Source organism: Frieseomelitta varia, unplaced genomic scaffold, assembly GCF_011392965.1.
Source record: "Frieseomelitta varia isolate USP_RPSP 00005682 unplaced genomic scaffold, Fvar_1.2 scaffold_248, whole genome shotgun sequence".
In the NCBI taxonomy this organism is placed as follows: domain Eukaryota; kingdom Metazoa; phylum Arthropoda; class Insecta; order Hymenoptera; family Apidae; genus Frieseomelitta; species Frieseomelitta varia.
In genome coordinates, this window is record NW_025109977.1 from 77,446 (window position 1) to 97,605 (window position 20,160).

At 40.9% G+C, this 20,160-nt stretch overlaps 2 protein-coding genes and 1 long non-coding RNA gene across 8 annotated transcripts in view; 1 reads left to right on the forward strand and 2 right to left on the reverse strand.

The window, feature by feature from the left end:
- The window catches only part of LOC122528265, a 15,381-nt gene extending 12,065 nt beyond the window's left edge, over window positions 1-3,316 (reverse strand). For all 5 annotated transcript variants that reach the window (XM_043653220.1, XM_043653224.1, XM_043653222.1 and 2 more), the window contains exon 1: window positions 2,948-3,316. The gene's annotated coding sequence lies outside the window, so the exon portion shown is untranslated. The remainder of the gene's footprint in view (window positions 1-2,947) is intronic.
- A 1,173-nt stretch (window positions 3,317-4,489) lies between these two features.
- Window positions 4,490-7,596, forward strand: LOC122528273. Of its 2 annotated transcripts, XR_006306525.1 has the most exons (4): window positions 4,490-5,207; window positions 5,307-5,753; window positions 5,873-5,979; window positions 7,119-7,596. It is a non-coding gene; the product is annotated as an uncharacterized LOC122528273 (long non-coding RNA). The 2 variants fall into 2 exon arrangements; XR_006306524.1 differs by lacking the exon at window positions 7,119-7,596 and having other exon boundaries at window positions 4,497-5,207; window positions 5,873-7,023.
- Window positions 7,597-11,300: 3,704 nt separating this feature from the next.
- Window positions 11,301-20,087, reverse strand: LOC122528267. The gene has a single exon (XM_043653228.1). The coding sequence runs from the start codon at window positions 18,843-18,845 to the stop codon at window positions 17,157-17,159; it is 1,689 nt and encodes a 562-aa protein (XP_043509163.1). The 5' UTR covers window positions 18,846-20,087; the 3' UTR covers window positions 11,301-17,156.
- Window positions 20,088-20,160: the final 73 nt, after the last annotated feature.

Here is a 20,160-nt window from a genome sequence, read left to right on the forward strand (position 1 = left end):
TTTTTTTTTTTTTTTTTTTTTTTTGAACATTTGAATTTTCTGATGCCCACGAGTACTCTAAGTAACTTGTGACAGTTGAAAAACCGATTTATCTCTTGGTTCACTTCATAATGATTAGAAGAATTACGTGACATTGTTACTCGATATTTTTAATTTTCCGCACGCACGCACGGTCGCACGCTATTAGAAATTTAAGGCAACAGATTTCTCAATATATTTCTTTAATAGTTCGGATGGTACAGTGCGCATCCTGCAATTAGAAATTTATTATGAGAAACGCAAAGTATAGACGAGAGGCGTGACATCGTCCGTCGATTTCTCACGAGTCACGGTCGGCAGGCGAATGTTTTTAATATTATTCTTCTGTCATTAATAGCGCGGACCACATTAGACCCGCCATTAGAAATTTAATTACAGGCGAATGCGATACGATATCGAAATTTTTCACTGGTGACACACTATAATTTTTTAACAGACATACATATGTTTTTAACGATCCAGTGCACATGTTAAGAACTTAGGCTCACATATATTGCAGTGTTCTATATCATTTGAATAGAAATTTTTGTGATTTTAATATCGAAGATAAATAGAAATGGGAAGAATATTTCTGTAGAAATTTGATAAGAAGAACTGATAATAATATAATACTAAAATACTCTTCGATATCGAAAATTATTCTAAATTATTCTCCAAACTTGTAAAATGTTTCAATCTCGAAACAGACGAAATAAATACAAGGCACGAATTATAAAATTTCTAATTTTTGCGTCGAAGTTCGCTGGAAAACGAAGCAGCGTGAAATCATTTACAGTTATCCGGATCGGGAGACTTTTCAGAAGTGCCTGTCTTATGGGGAATAACTGTCGCTGGCACGAACGCATAAACGGAGCCCATCTGTTCACGTGTTCACCGTTGCACGCCGAGGTCGTGACGAAACTGATTATCGTCGAAAATTGGACGATTACCGATCTGACCGGCTAATTACGACAACGGGAACGAATTGACGTCAAGAAGATCGTAATTGAAGCTCCATTCTCCATTCAACCTTCGATGAAATCCTCGTTCGCTTGAATTACATAAAATGGAATGATATTCGTAAAATAGGATGGTCATCTCTATCCAATGTATGAAATCCTCCTAATATTTGTATAAAATCTACCTCTGTACTTACGAGATGTGTTTCATTTACAAATCATGAAAGATTCTTTAACTTTTTAACTTCTAAACATTCCTGATTTCTCCACTTTAAACGCTCGTTCTCTGAATATTCAAGTTTCGGAACAATTTAGCGAACGCAATCCAGTATTTTCTCTTTCCAATGGATTTGAAATTTAAATGGAGGAATTAACCATGCGCGAACCTTGTCTGATCAGATTTAATCGAAACGAAGACGGCAATGCCTAATTGATGAGCACAAAATCAAAGAGACCTGTAACTGTAACCTCGATTCAATTTTCGAAAAAATGCAATTAACCGGTGAATATGTTCAAGGAAACGTTGTACCAAAAAATTAGATGAGTTTTTGAATTGTTCATTGCACGAAACACACCTACAGCGAAATACAGTTTTAAACGCGCATCAAAGAATGGTCCATAAACCTGAAGAAAATTTATTTCTCGTGTTTACGAGGCATTCACTCAATCTCATTAATTAGATTGGTTATATTTCTTTAAAATCAACAGTATCTTGCAGAACAAATTTGATCTTTCTTTTTCTTTCGTTTTCTTTATCTTAATCTTTCCTACTATTATCTTTCGAAACAATTAAAAAAAAATTCGCCTCAAGAAAAACTAAGTCGCTCAAAATCCTTCATTGAAGTTCTAAAAGATCTTTTCCTTTACTATCAAATTTTACCAAACCAGTAGTTTTGTTTTTCGCCATCAATTTACGATCAATTACGAGGTAAACACCAACTGATGGATTTTTAGATGATTGTCATCACTGCCGGATGACGGAGGATCTTCATTTACGCGGCTGCCGCGCCGAAGGCAACGGTATTAAGGTCGACAAACAGATTACAGCATCACGTGTCGACGAATCGCGTGGAGAAGCTAATGTACGAGGCCGGATTTAAAGCGTGCGGATCGTTCAACTTACAATTACCAAGTTCACGGCTCGTTTACCGGCCGAGTTCGGTCTAATGGAAATCGAATAAACGAACGGAAGCAGCCGGACGCACGAAATTGCTCGCGTGCGAGGGAAAATCGTGTCGAAGACGTCTCTTTCGCGGTGAAAATGCCAATTTAAGATAAATGCTTGGATAAATCGAAGAAAAATCTACGTTGAAGAAAGTAGAAAGATTTTGAATGGAATTGCAAATACTGTAACGTGTTGGTAACGTGATAATTAGTAGATAATTGCGGTGAAAGGAGATGAAGGAATATTGTCATGAATGTTATTTTTTCATTTACTAATGGAGGTCACTCTTTTTTTTTTTAAGAATTGAATATAAATATTACGTACTCGAGCACAATGAATCTGAGAAAGAATAATTTTTAGATGATTAAAAAATGTAGTTTTAATAACCCAATACCTATTTCAAAGGACTTTAAACCTCTTATTAGAAAATTACTTGAAATTATCAACTGCTTATTTGCAAATAAATAAAAAATGATTGGAAAATATAACTCTTATAATCTAATATCCATTCCAAATCTATTATCAAATAATTTTGGTTTCTCCTCGTCAGAAAATACTATACAGTCTAGTAATAAAAATGAATAAAAGTAGAATATTTCAATCGTTGAAAAATATAATTTTATCATCCACTTAGGGCGAATTCAAACCAATTATTAAACATATCGCAAAAATAACCGAAGCAAAAATAAATGAAGAACGTAGCAACCCGTTCCTGGATCAAAAAGTCCATCAAACGTTTCTACAGAACGTGATCTTGAAAATACAGAACAGGATACTCCGCTTCACATCTTAATAATCCACTTACTTTCCAATACTGCTCGATCTCAATCTCTCCGAAAACTCCTCAAACAGAATCTCCCGACCAGAAGTTTCCCAAAGTTTCTCGAAAAACACCAACGCACCACCGCCGTGAATCCCATGTTATTCGTATGAATCACTCATCAGTATCGATCATCCATAATTCTCCAGATTTGTTTCATCTTCTATCATACAATCACACTGAGTAATATCCTCGCATACTCCGTTCGAGTTCACAAACTTTTTACTTTCACGAATTTTCGACGAGCGAGATCGAACTGAAAAATTCCAATTTTTCGCCACCCGCCGGAAAACACGCGAGCAGAAGTTGTCATTGACGATCGACCTTGGCCGCGAGTCGATCCGGATGACCGTCGACGTGAAACTGGCAGGGATGTTCCGCAGGAGAGACTCGAGTTCTCTAGTCAGTGAGTCGGCTCCTCCACACTGGAACGAGGTGGAGGAGGAGGAGGAGGAGGAGGGGGAGGAAAAGCAGGAGGAGCAGGAGGATGAAGATCGACGGAGAGAGATCTTCCGCGGCTCTTCTCCGGCGTCTCCGCGGGAAGGGTGAACGTCTGGCCGCCGCTTTTTACCGGAAATCTCGCGTGTCGTATCGCGCCGCTGACACGTACGCATCATTGTGATTAATTCGTCCGCAATCAGTATTTCTCTGCCGCGGATCTGACGTTGATGGCGTGGGTGAGGAATGGAAAGTGTTGCTGTGATTGATTTTTCGAGAGAAAGATGGGCCCGAGTATTTTCCACGTACCAATCACACGGTACATACGGATAGAAATATTAATTTTTGAATTTTCAATGAAACGTCTAACATCTCTGAATTTTTCGATAAAGTGGAGAATGTTAATTTTTATATGTGGTCATTTGAAATAACCGCGGATTAGATCGGTATTCAATTCTTGGATAAAAAGTGGATCATTTAGAGATATTAGTTTTTAATTATAAGAGGTATCAATGGAACGAATATCAATTTTCGTAAGATATATGTAAATCTAAATTTTTGTGTCGGAATTTTTTTATGCAACTTTCATATCGAGTATTTTATAAAGAGTGGTTGGGAAAGTAGGGTAACGTAGGAATATTAATTTCGAAACTTCAAACATCACGATCAAACGTAATCAATGATTGCAACTTTTGTGCAACAGAGTCGTGCAAATTACAATAGATAGACTGGTAATAATAGTTCATTCGAATTCCTGGTAATAATAGTTCATTCGAATTCCTGCTGTAACAAGAAAGAAAAAAGAAATTCAGTAGTAGGAAAGTAGGTCGAAATCTAGTTGCGTATATTATGTTAATTATCATGCATTTAAGGTGCATTTTGACCATTATTCAGGGGGGATACTGTAATTATACAGAAGGCTTGGAGAACGTCCCTGTTTCCTATTGCTAATTTAAAATCGCTTGAAATCGATATGAAATCATAAAAGACAATTAATTCTCATTGTTTCTAATCGCTGATGAAAAGGTTTTCCACATTTTTTACAAAATAATTTTCCAACTTAGTCCTGATCCCACAAGTAATTATTCTAAAAAATTCCGATTCTCTTTCATAGATAAAAGATTAGACTTTAGAGTAAAAATTACAGACGAATCGAAACTTTGGTACTCCTAGAAAAAAAAAGAAATCCGTACACATTTTATCTGGACGAACTATAACATGTCAGCACAAATAAAGTAATTCAAGTCCCTCTTCAAAATGTCTAGCCGAAAAGTCAGACGATGCTAACAGTATAGTATAACGAGAGCTGCTCTGAAATACAGTGTTTCTGGTTTGTTGCGGAGAGTGACCATCCAGTGACCAACATATTTCCTCCGACCGGGAAAGGACGGGCGCGGGGTCAAGGAAACACGAAGAAGCACGGATAGAACACGAAAAGAGAAAGAAGCAGGCGGGGGAGAAGCTGGGGAGCACAGTCTGGATTCTCTGGTTTCCGTCGCCGGTCCTCGTCGACGTGGTAACGCGGTAACCGATAACGGTACCGCTGGCTTCGACGGTGTTCACCAATGTGAGGGTACTGTTATTCCAACGATGCGGTTACCTTCTCTGTTCCACCAGAGACTGCTGCTCTCGCACGTCCTGCTTCTTTGCCGACCGGCGAGCGTGAAGTAACCGTGGATGGTTGTTAGTCGCTTTTTAGCGTTCGACAGGAACGTTGCCGGCGCAGGAATGCTGGAAAAATTGAATAACAAGTGGGATATATATCTATAGTAGATCGTTGACGATTTTTTGGGACTGAGAGTGAATGGTAATTTTCTGAATTGGACAAAGTTCAGCAAGAATGATGAGAATGATGGATTGGATTTTTCTGTAACTGAGGATAAAATTGAACATTTCTATTTTATAGAAAGAAATGGAACTTGAAGGTAAAGAAGTGGATGTTGCAGGTAAACGAAAGGATTGGAATAGGAATATTCTTTTGTCCAAAGAGAAGTGAAACTCCAAGGCGTAGAAATTGAAATAAACTTTTTATTTTACGAAGGAGGGTTAATAATTCGGTGTTGGGTAGATAGACGATTGTAACACGTCTTTGTGCCATGGAAATAAATAAGATTTGGAGGCAACTTGGAGGAATTCGTGTTTTGAATGGAATTTGGATTGGTAGGAATGTAGATAGGTATTAGATACTTACGCAGTCAGCCATTTCAGTAGAGCAATTTTAACGAGGGTGATTTATGACTGATCAAGTTTTCTAACAGCTGTGGCACGTAGAAGATATAACAAGTGGGAACAATCTGATTATAAAGTCAGATGAGAGAATTAAGAGGTTCTAATAAACGTATATTATAAACCTGTAAGTTTCAAAATCCTCCTACACTACCATACATTTTTTTTTTTAATTTTAATTCAAACTTTGATCCGTGAGAAACGTCCGTTCTCAGACGAACGTTTGATTTTCTTCTCATCTTGCAGCTGACATTGGAAGCTAGATGGACCGCGTTAGTTACGCTTACACTTACATAATGATTACTAATGTGATCGCTCGTACGAGACGAGATCAAAGTTCATCTTGAAAGAAGGTAATCTCGGAAAGAGCAATTTTAACGGTACAAGAACGCTGTAAAATATGCTCGTTCATATATTCGCTGTGAATTCATTTGCATATTTTAATTTTATGTTTACGTTCCTCGCAGCTGCTCGCTCTTTTCACCATTATTAGTAACATTATCGCGGCGAAAGTAATCATTCGAACGATAAATGCGCTCACGACCAATTTTTTTCTGCTTTCTTTGTCGAGCAACTCTGTCCCAAAATTTAAGCCTAACAACTTTAAAGAGATTTCAATAATTAGAGTTTCCTGATTTATTCTACCCAGTATTCACAAGTTATTTGTATATTTCTCGATGTTAGTAAGAACTTCCACTTACACGTGACTTATTTTAATTTAATACGCCAAGAATGCAAATTTCAAGGAGAAACAATTTTTGTAATAACAAAAAAGAAACTTACGAGAAACAGTCGTTTCTAAAATTCTAAAACGTACGATTTGCAGCTATTACAGAACAATCTCGTCGCTTGGCCATCAAAGTTGGCCGTGTTATTTGCAGTTTATTCGAAAGAAACGTAAAAGTTGAGAGGGCAAGAACCGATAACGACAGCAAGAATCGTGATTGCACCTACTTTTTAAGTTCTCGGAAGGCAAAGACAAAGTTCCTCCTTTCCCGTGTTCGCGGCCGCCTCGATTAAAACCTGCCGGCGATTTTACAATAATGTCCAGTTATTTTACGCATTGTACCATTACACGACTACGCGGGTATCGTTTCGTCCAACGACAGTTGCTGGATACCGCTTCGAAGCGGAAGTTATCGCGGCTTATGATTTTTCATCATCGACTCGCTTTCGCAGCTGTCGCCTGTCCCCCATTTTTGTGACTTTTTATTTTATTTTCTTTTTTTTTCAACTCTCGATTACGCAAGATCTTCACACAAATATTCCAACCATACAAATATCCTTCGGTCTTCGAGAATTATCTTCAACGAGGCAATTTATTCTGTCATTACGTACTCTGTGTCAAATTTCTTTTCGAAGTTTCTTTTTTTCGACTTTTCTCAATTTTTGGTCGTGGAATTATCTTGAATAATACCGTTTGCTTCGTAATCATAGCACTTAATCATACTTTCATTGGTCTCACAATCGATTTCGTTATATCTTCCCGAAGGCGATAAATGGACATTCAAACTATACCACGGTGATAATTGCTCTTCGGTTACATCCTTCTGCAAAAGTAGAACGAAGTACAATTGGAGTTCTTCGAAGGAAATGGCTGATCGTCGGTCCTTAAGTGCAATTCAACACGTGTATTTCCCAATATAGCAGACGCAGATAATTTATTACGTCTATTGATGTCATCCATTGTATTTATAGCAGTAATAGCGCTATAATAATAAGCGATGCCTTGGAAAAAGAAGTTAAGAGTAACTGTTACATCCGTACGTTGCTTCTATTAAAATATTGCACCTAGAGCTTGCAACAAAGAAAAAAAAAATCTAAAGAAAATTAAAACACAAACGATTGTGAATCCCTCAATTGTGAACAGTAATTTAATTAACTTAATTCACGTGTCATTTCTCTTTTCCCGATTCAGAAACGGACACGATTATCCACACGCTGTTACCCGTTTATTATTCAGGCAGGTTTTTTTTTAAAGATTGTCATTGTGCTCCTCGCTGCTTGTTTCCTCTTGATCCAGTCGCGAGCGTGCACGACGCAATTACACAGTCTGCTTCGTACGAAAAGGAACGCGCGATTGTCAACGGCTGAGAAACGCGCGGACAATTGGAGGTAATACTGGAATTTATCGTGCCTCGACTCTCTTGGCCTTCGTGTTTCTTTCGGACTCGGTGACCTAGACGATGGAAGGTGTAATTTGGTCTCCTCCAGTCTTTCATCTTTTTTGCGCGGACTCGAGAGTTTCTGCCCAGCTGTAATTTCACCAGCTTGGCTCTTCTTGAAAAATTTCAATACTTTCCCTCGCAGAGGTCTTTTACGTATTTTTAGAAGTAATTGTAATTGCGTCTGTTATAATTATATATTAATATATATAATTATAACATTAATATATATTATATATTGTAATATTAATATATATATAAAATTATAACATTAATATATATTGTATATTATAATATTAATATATATATAATTATTTAGTTATAAAAATAATTGCCGTGCCGCGCATCTTCAGAAATAATCACAATTTGCCTCCATTCTACAACAATTCGCAATTTCAACAGTAATTGTTACAATTTGTAAAATTTATGCAAAATTATAAATTTATACAAAATATAAATTGTAAAATATACAAGGTTTCACTTTAGATAATAATTGTTACGAAAGAATCTTTTCATCTCTGTTTTCAGTTAATTTTATCACTTGCAGAATTCGAATCACCATACAAATAATGTCACGCAAGTGTTCCAAAGTCTCATCAAGACTCCTGTCCATCAAGAGATCGGTGATAAAGGCAAGAAATTCATCGCGCTGCAGAGAAATTTTCGATGAAATATGGTAACGGTGCATCGTACGATCCGCGAGTCGCCTCGATTACACGGTCCCGTTAGAAAAATAAATTTTACGAGTAATTAGATGTCGATCGATAACCGACGAACGGAATTTCACGAATGACCGTGTCGTTTCGTCGTTGACCTTGTTTCTGCCTAAAAATCCTATACGCCTGTGCGTGCACGTGTGTGTAACTGTAAATCGTCGCCTTCTAACTGTAATACGGGCTATCGACGTTCCCATGGCGAAATTACCCGACAAAGATCAACATTCGCGAACATTAAAATTTTTACACGATCAATTTTCGCAACGTTGGTACCACTTCTCGAAGTGAAACGTCTTCGAGGACCTCTTGCTAATTAGTTAATTGTAAAATTATATGGTTGTGTGGAAGGATACTTTCCTTGAGACGACACATTCCGATCGATGATTAACTTCGACGTGAAAATAGCTGTTAGGCACGCGAGGTTTCCCCGCTCCTTCTCTATTATTTTTTTTTTTTTTTTTTATGCAGATGCGTTCGTTATCTTGTAACTTCTTTGCTTGAGAAATACTTACGCTATGCGTAATTGTCCTTCGATTATAATTACGATTGTGAATCCTTTCGTTGCAAACGATTCATGAAAAAAATGACTTCAAGAAGAATGTGTGATCGGCGAGGAATTCGTGGGAGATCCTGAAAACATTCATTGGAAAAAGGTCTCTGATTGCTCAAGCAATTTAAATCGTTCTTGTTTGAAAATTAGTCAGAAAGGAAAGACGAGGAAAATCCTTTGTGAGAAAAAAAACTCTCGAAGATTGTAAAAATGACGAACGATTCTAAAAATGTTGAAGAAGTTTCTGCTCTCCACGCTTGAGTTATTCTACTGAATGCACAGTCATAGGAATCCCACGATTTCGTTGCTGATAGTTTACGTAGAATCGTATTATAATTTATGAATTATTCGCGATGCTCGGTAACTTTTGTTTGTAAATTTCAATTTGTATAACGGGATTGCTCGCGTTAGCATTGTTTCGGTACTGTTATACAGTTCGCTCCCATGAACACTTATGCGATACAATATTACCGCTTATTGGAGAAGATTAATTTGTTTAAAAAAAAAGAGACAGAAAAAAAATCGTCAAAGAGAAATGTACATATCCTTCTTACAGAAGTAATAAAAGTCACTCGCGAAAAATAAGTCGCGCATCGTAACGCGCATTGACGAGAGGACTTATGTAATAATAGAATTCATCGTAGCGTGCGCGAAATTATGGATGACGTTATAATTCGCCGATAACGATTCGTGAAGTGTTATTTGCAGCCTTACGCAATTACGTTCACAAACATCACCTGATGATTGCATCAGTAGATCGATCTTAACTCTCAACTCCTCTTTCAATATATATATGTATATATATAAATACAAAATTTCACCGACAGGAATCGACAATTTTTACAAAAAGTAGTTTTGCAAAAAGTCGAAGAATCAAAGAACGGAACGTGGAATTTCTGACGTTACGTCAGACGCAGATGCGCAACGAAGGTCGGCCATCGTGCATCCATAATTCAAGGTTGTTTCTCTGCACGTCCTTTACATCTCTATTCGTCGTTCAAAAGCAATCGTCCATCATCATCGAGGAAGCTCGTCTGAGTATCAAGGTGTAATTTCAGTGGTAATTTAGACGTTTGAGTATTTTTTTTTTTCTTTTTTTTTTTTTATGGCACCCGAAGGAAAAAGAACGGCGTACAAACGCGCACGACGTACGATAATTAACTGCAGGAACGCGAATCGGTTGGATGCGCTCGACTTGCTGCAAGGTTGGCACGTTTAGACAGCTGATGTCGTCGTCTCGATCCCCCGATGATCTATGGATCGTCAAGAGTCGCCGGACTAATAAATCGTGACCGTTTTAAACCGTTCTCGACGATTAAACGCGACGATTGGTAACGATTACAGGCAACGAGGCTTTTCTTTGTGGTTAACGGGTTCACCTGTTTGGTAAATTTGTTCGACTGGAGAAGAATTAATTATGGTTGTTATAGTACCATAACTCTAAGAGATAACGTGAAGCTTATTAAAGTATAAAAAATAATTCTATTACTACGAGAAAGTGGCTTGGAGCTCTCTACTACTCGCCGTGAGAAGATTCTCAATTTCGAAATTAAATCAAACGTCTTCGATTTATTAACCGAAGCCTTCAAAAGAGCCTTCAAAAATATCAAATCAACGATCGTGAAAATCTCCAAAGGGATTCCAAAGAAGCAAGTAAAAAGGAGAGAAGGAGACGAAAGAGATTCAATCGAAAATCCAAGCACGTTCCAGGGAAATAGAACTCGTCTAACGTAGGTCTACCAGCTGCAAGGACTTGTGACAGAAGAGTTCGACGAGACTCGTTCGCAGAAACACTGACGTTGAGGAATAGGAGAGAAAAATGAAAAAGGAAAGAGGTGTTCCACTTAGAAGACGACCGATCAAGGCGATTTGCATTCCAGGGACGTTTGCCGCGATCGCGAAACTGGCGTATCGTCAGCTGTGGTTAACCCTGAAAATTACACGCGAGAACGGAATGTGGTCGACGATTGAGACCCGCGTGCGTTCGTCCGGCGAACGCGTTGGCGTGCGCTATACTTATTTCGCACATCGAATCAATTCTATTATTTTCGGGAGATTTTTCTTCTCTGATCTCTGCGCCTGTAGAGGACCGAAAAACTCGAGACTCGACTGTTACCGAGTATTTTCAGCTTTTAAATTAGAAATATTTCGAGTAACAGTGTCAACTCGCAAATATAACACATTGTTCAGATTTGTTTTATTCGATGGTGAGGAAGATGCGAAACCTAGAATGTGAAATGTGCTTTAGTTGCATTGTTAGTTTATTATTAATTAATCTTGCATGGCAATCGACACGTAACAATATACATAACATGTTCACAAGTAATTCAAGAGGATAGGATGGATCTTCGATTATCTGCCTCTGGTATTTCCTGTACGCCATCGTTAAAAAAAAAAAAAAAGGAAAAAAAAGAGAAACGTCCTCAGTACTTTTTGATTCTCGATCGAAATCGTTTTCCACAGCTTACAATTTGATTTAGAAAGCTTATCACGATGTTGTAACGCACGTTCTCCAGTAAATCGAAAATTCAAAAAATTCATTTAACATTTAACATTTAATAAAACAGTACGCGAGATGCATGAAAGACTGAAACAAAGTAAAAAGATAAATAATTGAGAAAAGAGAAAATATTCTCATTGCTCACTTTCAAAGAATATTCTGCAAGCTGGCGCCGGTGATATTTAAAGACTTACGTAAGTAAGAGGACGTACCTGTAAGTAAAAGACACTGTACCAGTAAGTAAAAGCGTCACGAGAGAAGTTTGCACGACGTACGGGCGACCAAAGGCGAGAAGACTCCATCACGTTCGCCGTGCGATAAATACATTTTCATTACGGTATACGTCCGCGAAACGAGCGCATACCACGATAAATAAATAATCGTTCGCGCTTCACCAAGATCTCGCACAATTGAATCGCGCTTAGAAATCAAACTCGTCGACTCTGTCGATGTTCACAAAAATTCAACGATATAAAATCAAATTTTTATTGTTGTTGTTGTTGTTATTATCTAAAATTAAAAAATTCTAGAAAACGGAGTCGACCAGTTCGGCTTCTGAGTGCTGTTCAATCTTCGCTTTTCGTTCGACTCTTCGTTTGAACAGCCATTCCTCTCGTTTCGTTCTCTCCTTCACAACGGTTAGTGTTGAGTTTATCTATCAAACGAAGAGTTAATGATAATAATTATCAGCGAGAAATCCTAAGAGACTGCAACCACTCTCGATCGTGAACGATTCGTTTCGACCCTTCGACATCAACGTGCAATTATTTGCAGAGCAAAGCACGATACCTGTTGTTACATAATATGCAATTATTATCGAAGATTGTGAAATTAATGGAGAAAGGAGTTATAAGAGGGGAAACTTTGCTCTACAAATAGCTATATAACCGTACGATCATCTGTTGGATCGAAGGGCTTGTTTCAAGTAATAGTTATATATCGTCGATCGTTGAAAAAACAATCCGCTGGATGTGACTCCCTAACACGATCATCTGGCACATGCGATTAAATAAATAAGTTCCAGTTGCACACCTCTTGTCCGACCTGCAACTCACTTGAAAATCGAGTCCCTCCTCTTCTTTATGACACCACCCTGATTTCTGTTCGCGGAATTGTCAACCTTGTCCCGGATCGTGATTAAAAACCAAGGACGTCGAACGCAGCCTCACCAAGATTTGTCCTCTCGAGGTTTCGTTCGATCATTTCGCTGTGAAGCCAGATTTACGAACTGAATGCACTTTTAACGTTCCTCTTAATACTTTTACTTCACTCTGGAATGAAATAAAAGTATTAAAGTTAAAGTAAAGTTACAGCGCAGCTAATTCTTGTCGACCACTTTTCTGCATCCCTTCGTTTTGTTAATATAATGTTGCTTTTATTTTTCAAAAAAAAGTTTCGACCTTCGAATGAAGAACGAGATTGATACTGCAGAAAAGAAGAAGACTGTTGAAAATTAGCTTATGCCAACCTCGAAGAACAAACCTCAGCAGAGGTTCTTCCGTTCCAACCTGATAACCTTAGTGACTTGGCGAATTTACGAAAACTCGCGTGTCATTCCCATCGCATTCCAGGTCCAGAACACACATCCCCCCCTCTGTTAAATTCAGCACACAACGAACAAAGAAACGTGACGTTTCCGAAAGGGGCAAAAAAAAAAAAAAAAAAAGAAAAAAAACGAATGGCGTTTGCGATTTTGCAAAGTCGGACGATTTATGGCGTTTGGCACTGATTCCCATGCTGGACCATTCGGGCTAACGCTTGCTAGAGCGTCTATCGTTGTCCATCGAAGTTTACAGAACGAGAAACGAATAAAATCGCGGCACTCGTTGCTCGCGCAACTAACAATTTGACGTCGAGGGGGAGAATTTGTGATTTTAGCGTGGAAAATTGGATGGTCAATTTGATCAATTTTTTTTATTACTCTATAGCGAATAAAGCAATTGAAAGACCGTTTTCATTCGGGATAGAACCGAAATTGAAATTGAAATTTCTTCTGTACGGTTTTCTGACTCCTTTTTGATGGCCAATTTGGCCAATTTTTCTTTCTTTTTTTTTCTTTTATTACTGTAATGAATAGAGCGACTGAGAGATCGTTTTCATAACGTCGAGTTGAAATTGACGTTTCCACCGTGTACTTCTTTGGTTCGCAGAAATTATCGAAACATTTTGATTGGTATAACAAGCCGGCATCTGGGCACGATTTGTGTGAGACAACGACGTCGTTAAGAGTTGAAAAAAGGTTCGCCAGGAGAACAATCGATTCGCGAACAAGTGAAAGGAATTTTCGTGATGTCGTAAGACGAAGAGTACAGTGGGTCAGCGTTTCACAAACTCTTTTGACCGCGAACGTGCTTACGACAAGCAATTATACGCTTATTTTCGTTCGCCAAGATAAATATCGACCATGAAAGACCATTTTAATAAACTATGTTCTTTCTTAAAATTTCATGCTAAACCCTTGTGATTAATTACATCGAAAAAAAAAAAAAAAAAATGTAAAAGTATCGCTGACCTCGCTAAGCAAAACCGTGCAACACACGTGGGACTTGATATCTAAGAATTATACATTCAATGACATAATTCGGTCCATTGCACTCGCGATACCTTGAAACTACCACGCAATTCATTCCTTTTTTACTCGCTTCCTTTTTTTTTTTTTTTTCTTCTTCTTGTATTTTCATTTCAATGCGATCGTCGCGAGTTACGTGTGACGAGAACGGTGAAACTCGTTACGAAACCGAAACGACACTTTTCACCGAGCCGATCAATGCGATCGATGAAGCGCGAGCGATAGAAAGACACGCTTCCAGGCAATGCTCGGACGTTACCCGTTCATTTGCGTACGTCCGTTTTTGCCGATCATTAACCAAGTTTATACGCCGTTCTTTTTCTCGTTCCGCGTGCAATCTCGTCCGGCAAGAAAGCAACGTCGACAGGAACCCGAGATGTACATTGTAATTTTTACGATCGTTTTTCCTTCGAACCGTACAGACAATTGACGTCCTCGAAACGAAGAAAAGTTGAAGAAAGAATGGCTCGACGAAAGAATGGTTCGTAGACTGGGAAGAAATTCTTGGTTCGACAAACAGAGAAGTAAGCTTAGAATACTCTAAATGAAATGGGTTGGCAAACAGGAATTTATTTAGATGGGAATTTATTTTTCGAAACGGGGCGAACGAGAGGAAAAATTCAATTCAATGTGCGGTGGCACGCGTAGCTAACATCAATCAACGATCGATAATGATCGAGTCTAATTGCATGTATCTATATGCATTATGCATACGCGACTGTAGGAGTATAGGTGTATTCGTCCGTACGTACGAGAGATAACCAGTTTCGAAACAGGCATGCTCGATGCCTGAGCAAACACGCGTCTCTGAATTAAGTCATAAAAGTTTCAGATGATTAAGTCATTTCTTTTCTTCTTTTTCTTTTCTTTTTTTTTTTTTTGGCCCTTTATCGATGGAGTTAATTGAGCTTCGAATTCCTTCGTGTAATCTTTTCAGTGGGAGAAGCATTTATCTTAATTAAAATGTAATCGACTTATCGATCCTATGTACATACGTTTATCATACTTATCATCTCTCTAGAAGAACGATCGCTACATATTCCTATTCTTATGATTCACGGACACAGAAAATGCTTACACTTTTGAAATCATCACCTAAAGTGTAAATCCAAGCTTGGCAAATTTTCTAACTGATTTTAATATTCCCCTTTAGAGACTGTGAGGATCGATGATTTTTCAATTTCCTAACAGAACGACTAGCAAGACAAAAAAAGGTCCCGCGAAATTTTCCCCGCGATTAGATCGCGTTCTAATTACCATCATCAGGTTAATTGTCCGGAACGTGTTTGCTAGCTTCGTAATATTGCGCTGGGTGATATTATTGCACATTACATTCGAGATTACATCTGCCGTCTTCCCAGATTTCGTTCACATGAGCGCGTGATTCCGCACGCGATTACGCGAACTCGCGTCGAACTGTTAGGCTTAAGTAATCTCGATGTCTCCGTGGTTATTAAATAGTCTTTCATTGTCGCTCGTCATTTGTCTTTTCTTTTTCTTTTCGTGAAAAAACGGAGCCATTCATTTTCAAGTAAAACAAAAAATTAAAAAGCGAATTCCGTACAAACGATCGGTAATTATCATGCGTTATCATGATATCGGGTCATTTCGCGTGAAAAAAAAAGTGGAAGATTTTAAGCGCAAGTCTTTTTGACAGAGGTAGTTTGATCAACTCTTTAAGTTCGCTGTGTAAAGATTTTTTGTGTATACTAATTTAGAAAAGAACATCTTTCCCTGCATTTTAATTTGTGGTTCTTGAGAGGCATTAAATAAAAGAAAGGCGGTGAAATGCCAGGTCCTCTTTTTCCTAAGACTCTCGAAATCCCCGCCTCTTTTTCCTACGTGCCGCATAATTTCTTCTCACGCAATTAAGATTAACGTTCACGTTCTCACGAAGCGAACCGGCTGTAATTCATGCGTTCGGGAATTCAAACCGTCGCGTTGCCTTTTCTAGAGGAAAACTGTCTGATACGGTTCTTCAATAGTTCACGGACTCGGTGAACTTTTCACCACCAACGAATAAGTCTCGATCAAATGAATTAAAGAATTACAACGAAACAGATTAAATTATCGAAGAGAAACTGATTTAACTGATATTTTGAGAATTATAAATTCGAATTTTACGTTTTAGAATTTCAACAAATTTGGATTCACGAAGGCCTAGTTACAGACATATATTATTATCTAACGAACTCTAGCCATTAGAACGATCTTCTTGGGTCTAATCTTCGTTTCGTGGCAGAAAAGTCGCGAAAATGTTGCATCAGCGTTTTTCAATCTCTACCGCTCGCCGGAAAAAGAATTCCAAATTTTTGTCAATTTAAGGAACTTAGAGAAAAGACCAAAAGTAATCGGATCTGGATGTTACAAAAGTCGATGAGATGTAAGGTGAGAAATACTTTAAAATCCAGTTCTGTTCGAAACTGATTTCTACTCGACGTATCCCACGATCGAAGTTCTTAATTCGACAAAGGCGATCGACTCTCGAGATAAGACTATCGAGGTCACAGGTAGAAACCAGCGCGGCGAAGATGAGACTCGGTGTTTCAGCTTTTTGCCTGTCCGTAATTTTCCTACTCGGGTAAGGCCGCTTCCGAGAAACGAAAGCCAACTGAACCAGTCGGGACCACCCATCGTGATTTTCCACGCTGCAATCACGAATCAACCTTCTCCCCTGCGAATCGAGTGCCTCGATTAACAGTCCATAGACCCTAGGAAACGAGTCTCGAATTCCAATCTACCGGAACACTTCTCCTCCGAAACAACGAGCAACACATATTACGTTCTTATACAATAAACGGAAGGACAATCGGTCCAAGTTGTTTTTTTCTTTTCTTCTTTTTTTTTTTCTCACACTGTCGTCTCGTCTCTGATCAATTTCTTTCCTCGCGTTTCGAACGCGTGAAGCAACAACGCATCTTCGTTAACCAGAATCCAAATCTTCGTATCGGGCCGATTGCTGAACCTTCAGACTTGACTGATCGATGAATCTCTCGCGATTACAAGAAGAATCGATATTCAGGGAAGTTTCTAACGAGGTCGTGGCCTGGGCAGAGGCTGGATCTGCTGCTGATGATGCGAGTAACCGCTCCTCGAGTTAACCGGCATCGGCTGTGGCCTGTCGGGACTGTCGTCCAGGTTCAAACCAGCCACCAACTGAGCAATTTCTCTGTCCTTCTTCTCTTCTTTGGGCAACGCGTTGCCATTCTGAGCGCTGAAGCCTAGCGAGGCCAAGCTTCCGTGACTTCTGCTACGATGCTCCGCCCGGATGCTGTATGAGAATGCTCTCTCATTCAGGTGGCCCTTTCTCCGGTAGATTCCAGTTCCGAAGCGCGACTCGTTCTCTGGACTGTCGGACTGGATTCTGTTCATCTCCGCGGCAGTAAGATCCGCGTGAGAGGCGGCTAGCCTTCTGGATGCGCCCAGAGTCGAGGAATCCGCTTCGGGATGCTGTCTTCTGCCTCTGTTCCCGGCTGTCCCGTAAGTTCCAGCTGGATAGATGGCCGCAGCCGGTGGAGGAGGCACTACAGGCAGCGGAGCGTACACCGGAACGATTGGAGCGGCCGCTGGGATCGGTCTGAGCCCTTTAGGATGGTGGTGAGCCTTCCTCGGCAAAGTTGCAGCGGGCACTAACAACACTGGCGCTGGTCTAGCTAACGTCCCCGCGACTGACCGGCTGCTAGGTGGCAAAGGATGAGGATGATAGTGCTGTTGCCTCACCGGATGGCCCAGAGTGTGGTGTCCGTGGCCGTTGGTGTACATTCCTTGATGCAACTGTGGATGAAGGTGAGCCTGTTGCAAGGGATCTTCGTGGACGGATCGGTTTTTGATCTTTTTCAGCTTCTTGTTCGCCTTTCTGCGAACCGAGGAGGAGGACGATTCTTCGAGGAGCAAAGGTTGAGATGGCGGAGGCGGTGGAGGCGGCGGAGGAGGCGGAGCGACCAATTGACGAGGTCTGGACCCTTTCGTGCTCCTCAGAGTGCCTTGTTCTTGATACAGACCGTCCACCTCGTCTCGACCTCTGGCCCAGACCTTGTGATTCTCGTCCCCATTGTACAAACTGAGGTCGTCCGTCGAAGTGGCGTCCAAACGAGTCGCTTGAGGACTGTCAAGGGTCGTACTAGAGCCACCGAGGGTGTGATAGAGACTGTTGTTCGAAGGGTGTCCACCGGCGACTCCGTTAGTCGTCGTGGTGGAAGGATCGAGACCTTTGGCGTAGCTGCTGTCCGCGTACGCGTGAAAGCAACACCTGACCAGGGCGTTGGCCGCCATGTCGCGTTTGCATATGAACGCGTGACACTCGAGAACTTTGATGCCGGTGGTTCGTCGCAAAACCGCGGCGAAGAGCGGCGGATGATTGGCACTGGGTGTTCTAGCGAAGGGAGAGTCCAAGGGGAGAAACCTCGTATTCGAAGCGTCGCCACTTCCGCCTTTAACATGCCTCACTGCCGCGCAGTAGTGCAGAGCCTCGATCGGGAAGAACCTGGTGACCTTCTTGCGGTGCTCGTCCACGTTCTCCAGCAACAGGCCGTTACTCCAGACGCTCAGCCAGGAGTCCAATCCACGTGCTCCCAGGGCACCCTGTTCCGGATACAGTTCTCTCAAAGGTTCCTGAACTCCGAGCAAACCCTCCTTGCTCGCATGGGGCACCGAGCTACCTAGGTAGAGGACTCGGCAGCGACAGTACGGCGTCGCCGTGTCCTGGTTGGCGCCTCTCATTTTCGTGTTCGATAGGTCAGCTTGTTGAATCCAATCCAACTCCTATTGTCCTATAGGTCCTTTATTGTCTTCTTCTATCGAGGAGGTATCTTAAAAGAGGAATCTCGATAGAGACGTAATATAACGGCCGACGACGAGGAAGTTAGCAACCATTCAGAACCGTCGAATCATCAAACATCAATGTAATTCTATTTCGACTCGATCGAATTCGATAGAATTCGAAGGACACACGCGATCGCAAGGTGCACACGGAACAACGTTGCGGAGGACTCCACCCGGTGATACACTCCACTCGCGATTACGCAGTCACTTTCCAAAGACGCAGCTCGGGTTGCAAAATACGCGTGCGTGGACGAGAGAGAGCCGCTCTCGGCTACTTTGCAGCAGCTGTAGCCGCCGCTCGCGAGAGATCGCGTCAGGCCATTATGGCCGCCTTCTGACGGCTTCCCCACCAGCTACCTCTACCTTGCCGTGTCTCCTCTTCTATCTGGCCTTCTCCTCCTTTGGGTCCGTTCGTTTTTCTTTCCTCCGACACACTGAGGCCCGGACTCTTACCAACCTTTTTCAATTCCCCTCCTACCAATTCTTCTTCTCCCTCCTTTCTCTACCAGTCGTGCAGGCCAGGTCCTCCTGTGGTATGCGGTGTGCACCAGTGGCGTCTACGTCCTCCTGGTCGCCCCTCACCACCACGTGTACCGATCCACCGACAGGTTACACACTCTCTTCGCCGAGGGAACGCTCACCGACGATCGAACGGGCCCGCTGAGTGTGTCGCCGCCGTTGGAATCCAGAGGCGCGGCCGACAGGCCTCGTCAGCCTCGCAGGCTGTCGCTTTTGACGTTCCTCGGTGTCTCATCAGGCCACCACGAACTTCAATAAACGTTCCAACATACACGCGTCTGTGTTCCAGTTACGTTCACGCGATACTTTTCACCGAACTTTCCACGATTGCTTCGATCTTCTTCGCCACTACTGTTCCGTCTTCCACGTAGATGGCGTTGCAGTCACGTTCACTCGGCGACTGGTCCCACTTCGATGAATTTTCCTCTTTATTTATGGCTCGCAAACAGTCGTACCGGTATATATAAAAAAAAAAAAAAAAAAAAAAAATAGAAGAACGGCGAGGTCGGTGTGTTTTTCACGGCGAAGTTTTTGGCGAAGAGGCAGGCACGAAAAGAAGGTAAGAGTGGAATAGCGAGCTGTTAACGCTTGTACGCTTCTCGTCGGACTGAGGACTGACGGAAGGCGTGAGACACCGACCGACTGGGCCCCACTATTCCGACCGCCAGGCCCCTTCTCCCTTTCTTTCTCTCCT

What these genes read in the sequence shown, in the direction of transcription:
- LOC122528267 (XM_043653228.1), bottom strand. Translation starts at nt 18,845, where the DNA reads ATGAGAGGCGCCAACCAGGACACGGCGACGCCGTACTGTCGCTGCCGA.